Source organism: Sinocyclocheilus rhinocerous, unplaced genomic scaffold, assembly GCF_001515625.1.
Source record: "Sinocyclocheilus rhinocerous isolate Xijiao unplaced genomic scaffold, SAMN03320098_v1.1 scaffold1636, whole genome shotgun sequence".
Classification (NCBI taxonomy): Eukaryota; Metazoa; Chordata; class Actinopteri; order Cypriniformes; family Cyprinidae; genus Sinocyclocheilus; species Sinocyclocheilus rhinocerous.
In genome coordinates, this window is record NW_015628289.1 from 340033 (window position 1) to 344941 (window position 4909).

Genomic DNA, 4909 nt, shown 5'->3' on the forward strand with positions numbered 1-4909 from the left:
ACAGAAGTGTGTGTGTGCGTGCGTGTGTGTGTGTGTGTGTGTGTACAGGTTTATATATCCTGGTGGGGACTTAAACCTGAATACACACAGACTCATGGGGACTCGTGTCACGGTGGGGACCTAAATTGTGGTCCCCACAGGTACAAAAGCTTATAAATCATACAGAATGAAGTTTTTTGAAAATCTAAAAATGCAGAAAGTTTCCTGTGAGGGGTAGGTTTAGGAGTAGGGTTGGTGTAGGGCAATAGAATATACGGTCTGTACAGTAGAAAAACCATTACGCCTATGGAGAGTCCCCACAAGGATAGCAAACCAGACATGTGTGTGTGTGTGTGTGTCAGAGTGGGGGGTAGGGCATCACACACATTCAAATACCATTTCTGAAGTATGTCAGAGTGCTTCGCTGGTTCGTAAAAACCTCACAAAAGTGTCTGTATGATGATATTTTTAGAAAATTAAGATTTTGAAAATATGCATGTGTAATAAAACTATATGTAGCTTTAGTTTAATACATAGAGAGAGAACGAGTGAGAGAACGAATTTGACCATATGTCTATTAAAAATAAACAGACTAAATGTGTTAATATACTTCTGTAAACGATTCCAGCAGTGTCACATTTGTTCCCACATCAACTGTAATACTGACGTCAGGCTGCCTACGCCAATTAGTGCTGTCCAGGTTGCTAGGTCACCATGGTCTACCCTCTTGCGCAGTTTGGACAATAGATATTCATTTAAACAGAGCATCATTCACATTACATTCAGTCTGTGTCGTCTGAAATGATGTGAATATGAATCATGTCGACTGGCATTGGTTTGTGTTCCTTTGGATCGTTTTTGATTAAGCATTGCAAATAACTCCATCTAAATTAACACAAAAAAGAGAAGAAAATAGTGAAAACTGTCTTGTTTCAAATTTCAGGGCTTGTCACTGAACCACTTTACATAACTTCAGAACACTCATAGCTCTTTCAGGGAAAAAAAAAAGGTTCCAATCACCAGTTTCCTATTTTCATTTATTTTTATTTTATTTGTTCTGTTATGTGATGTGCCTTAATGATTGTCCGATAGACTTGTTGGATCATTTCATGTATTCCAGGTAATGGTACGCATAATTCATTAGGCTACTGCATGCGGGTCAGCGTTTTTAAACTCGCATTCTGCTTTTTATATTTACAATTAAATAGCCATAGTCTGCTTAACTCGCTTGCAGCGCAAAATTATTCTTACAAGGTACATAATTGTAAATCATGTTAAACAATTTCGGACTATATTCGCATTAACTTTTATTGCCAATCTACAATCTATTACTGAAGTCCACGGTACTGAAAATGTAAATATACAAAAACAAAACAATTAAAAATCATTTTAGGGCTTATTACAAAATTAAAAGAATCTATTGCGAATCTGAATGTATGCCCTTTAATTACTAAGTATATTCAAATAGCATTCAACAACATGGATCATATAGAATTCTAAACATGTATGCAGTTTTATTTTCGCGTTTTAAATACATGAGATGTAACTATACATATGTATTCTCTGGATATGAACAAACAGAAAAGCCACTGAAATGTCAGACACGTTAAATAAAACGAACGAAAAGATGACAAAAAAATGTGTTCTCTCTTCTGCGTAATATAAATTGACAGAACCTAAAATTATAAATTGGTGCCACATTATTATTATTATTATTACCACCTTTTGTGTAAGGTAGGCTTCAGAAATATTTAAATTAGGAGAGGTAACTGAATTTGTAACAAATTCAAGTAAATAATTAACTATGGACGCAAATTTAAAAGTAAAGGGCAGACATTAAAAACTGTTGGTATTTAAATATAGGTTTCTTTCTCTCAGAATCAGTGAAAAGTTTCATTCCATCGACTTTTTAATATTACATGTATTTTCAGATATTATTTGAATGAAAACGCTCTTCACAGAAATTACTCTACACACATTAATTCCCCAACAATGGCGTGCGGTTTAATTGATTTATTGTTAACGTTCAATTGGTTTGAAACATATACAGCAGCAATCGTCTTGGTGTCTTTGTTTTAATTTACCAAACCTGCGTCGGGGTTAGATGTATCATACTAGCCAGGTGTTCCCTCTCGGGCGCTGAGAGGTATTTCTGTTGCTTAAATCTCCTTTCCAGCTCGTAGACCTGTGCTTGAGAGAAGAGCACCCGTCGTTTCCTCCTTGGCGCTGCGTGGAAAGGTGGGATGGATTTGGTGGTGTCGGCCATGCCTGTCAGCGTGCCCATTCCAGTCATGTTCATACCTGTGGAAGGTCCCATGAATCTAGAAACTTCAAAATATGCATACAGATGTACGGCCATTCAATTAGTAGCAGTGTTGGGCTAAGTTGGTAATAATTTGTGCAGCAACAGTCTTGAAATGGTCATCTCAATAAATTTAAAAGTAAAGGGCAGACATTAAAAACTGTTGGTATTTAAATATAGGTTTCTTTCTCTCAGAATCAGTGAAAAGTTTCATTCCATCGACTTTTTAATATTACATGTATTTTCAGATATTATTTGAATGAAAACGCTCTTCACAGAAATTACTCTACACACATTAATTCCCCAACAATGGCGTGCGGTTTAATTGATTTATTGTTAACGTTCAATTGGTTTGAAACATATACAGCAGCCATCGTCTTTGTGTATTTACCAAAAAAAAAAAAAAAGGAATAGAATAAATGACCAACGAAAAGACTCAAACATTTATATTACAAGTAAACAGAAACTTAAGTGTTAGCCAAATATACAGTCCCTACTTTTCATTTCTCTAAATGAATACATTAGTTTTTACAATAGTCGCTCCAGTCGCACGTTCAGGCATTTTTACTGAGATCTGGGAACTTTTCCAGTTCTTGCTAGAAGTTCATACCTGAAATATGAAACATTGCTTCCCGTGTCCTGGCATTGCCAAAGATGTGGAGCAGCAATTTTGTTTAACAACAGACAACCTTCTACTAGAACAACAAAAGGAAGTCCAAAACATAGAGCGTGAGGCTAGAAATTGTTATTTTGTCCATTATGAGTAGCAGGGTCATTGTAGAAAACTGTGACCACAAAAACTGTTAAAAAGCGGTACATTTCCCTCAGAAACTGGCTCCTTTGATCCGATCACCCGCCACATGGATGCCCGGCGTGCGAAGCACCGTCTGCTTTTGGCCTCACGCGCAGTTCTTAATTCAGAGGACGCTAAAGTTTGAGGAAAAACGGAGGAAAGAAAAGATGCCCGGTCCTACCACGTTCTGCCATAAAGCAGATTTGACGTGACCATGTTATTTGTGTAATCTACAGTAGTGTCTATCTGGCCCATGTTGTTCATCTGCGAGTGAAGTGACGGGGGACTGGGGGACATTTCCTCCAGGTCTTGGGCCTGGACCAGTGCGTTGACCTGCTGGGTTTGGTGTTGGTTCATAGAGTTACTGGAGGTAGGAAGCACGACCCCGGAACCGTTCTGCTGCTGCTGCTGCATCTGCTGTTGGTTTGGCGTCGGTGTGTTGGAGCCGTTTTGACAAGGCTTGCCGTCCTTCACTAAGACAGGGACAGCCACTCTCCTCGGCGACTGCTGCTGTTGACACAGGTTGCCCTCCTGTTGAAGCTGCTGCGCTACTTTGTCCTTGGCCTGCCGTTTCATCTTGTAGCGATGATTCTGAAACCAGATCTTGACCTGCGTCGGGGTTAGATGTATCATACTAGCCAGGTGTTCCCTCTCGGGCGCTGAGAGGTATTTCTGTTGCTTAAATCTCCTTTCCAGCTCGTAGACCTGTGCTTGAGAGAAGAGCACCCGTCGTTTCCTCCTTGGCGCTGCGTGGAAAGGTGGGATGGATTTGGTGGTGTCGGCCATGCCTGTCAGCGTGCCCATTCCAGTCATGTTCATACCTGTGGAAGGTCCCATGAATCTAGAAACTTCAAAATATGCATACAGATGTACGGCCATTCAATTAGTAGCAGTGTTGGGCTAAGTTGGTAATAATTTGTGCAGCAACAGTCTTGAAATGGTCATCTCAATGGAGCATTTACGCGTGCACAAATCAACGAATATAAATGTTTCAGTTATAATTAACTTAAGCATGAATCTACACGATGGGAAAATTAGCAGTAGCTAACAAAAGCAGCGACAATGCTAAGAAGGCAAAGTATGAGCAACGATACTGATGCGTAAAACTAAGGTAAACTCGCTTGAAACTAAGCACATATAAGCAACGAGCGACACGTCGAGAGCTAAATCAGAATAATGCAAGAGAACTTACTTGTTGAGTATCTAGGGTCAGGATTGGCGCCGTACCACCCTGTTGCTGCTGCGCTGTTTCTCATAGTTTCTTGGTAAGAGGGTAGGTCCCCCATGTTGGCAATGCTGCCATTGCAGTAGCCCCCCATTGCACTGTGCGAGAACTGGGAAACGGAGTGTGGCATATGGTAGGTGGTGGCGTTGTGGCCCATAGAGTGTTGCTGCATGCCAGTCTGGGACACCTGATGTTGCCGGTACACTCCCAATGGAGATGTGAGGTTTCCAGTGCTCTCCATGCCACTAAACTTCTTGTAAGTCTCCTCAATTGGGCTCAAAATATCTGTCACTGAGAAAGGTGTCGTGTGCTTTGGGCTCAGCGACATGGTTCAGTAAAAGCAGATAGATATTTGGTGGTGGAGCGCAGCCGTGTTGTTGTATCAGCTCTGTTCTCGTGGACGTCGACGTAAGAGAGCGCTTGTAGTATGCCTGTGATCCGATTGATCGCCTTGGAGAAGGAGGCGAGCCCTGGCCACTCTTATCTCAGGTTTATTGTAGCCAGGCGCCAGATTTACGACAAACATGAGGGGCGGAGCGACTCCCTGGACCAGCAAACAATAGTCATTGACATCTCAGCAAGATAATTGAGAAAAAAAATGTTGCTAGTT

General features: G+C 40.8%; 1 protein-coding gene across 2 annotated transcripts; it reads right to left on the reverse strand.

Moving 5' to 3' along the window:
• Window positions 1-3189: 3189 nt before the first annotated feature.
• On the reverse strand, window positions 3190-4693 carry LOC107737279 (homeobox protein Nkx-2.4-like). Of its 2 annotated transcripts, none has more exons than XM_016548746.1 (2): window positions 4267-4693; window positions 3190-3895 (listed from the first exon to the last, which is right to left on the reverse strand). In XM_016548746.1, exons 1-2 carry the CDS (start codon window positions 4625-4627, stop codon window positions 3252-3254), a joined length of 1005 nt encoding a protein of 334 aa, XP_016404232.1. In that variant the 5' UTR covers window positions 4628-4693; the 3' UTR covers window positions 3190-3251. The 2 variants fall into 2 exon arrangements, with proteins under 2 accessions (XP_016404232.1, XP_016404231.1); XM_016548745.1 differs by having other exon boundaries at window positions 3190-3922.
• Between the last annotated feature and the right edge of the window lie 216 nt (window positions 4694-4909).

Bases quoted from the DNA above. Each gene is read 5' to 3' on its own strand.
- LOC107737279 (XM_016548745.1), bottom strand. From the start codon at position 4,627: ATGTCGCTGAGCCCAAAGCACACGACACCTTTCTCAGTGACAGATATT. The intron at 3,923-4,266 runs GTAAGTTCTCTT...CATATTTTGAAG, and splicing joins TGACCCTAGATACTCAACAA to TTTCTAGATTCATGGGACCT.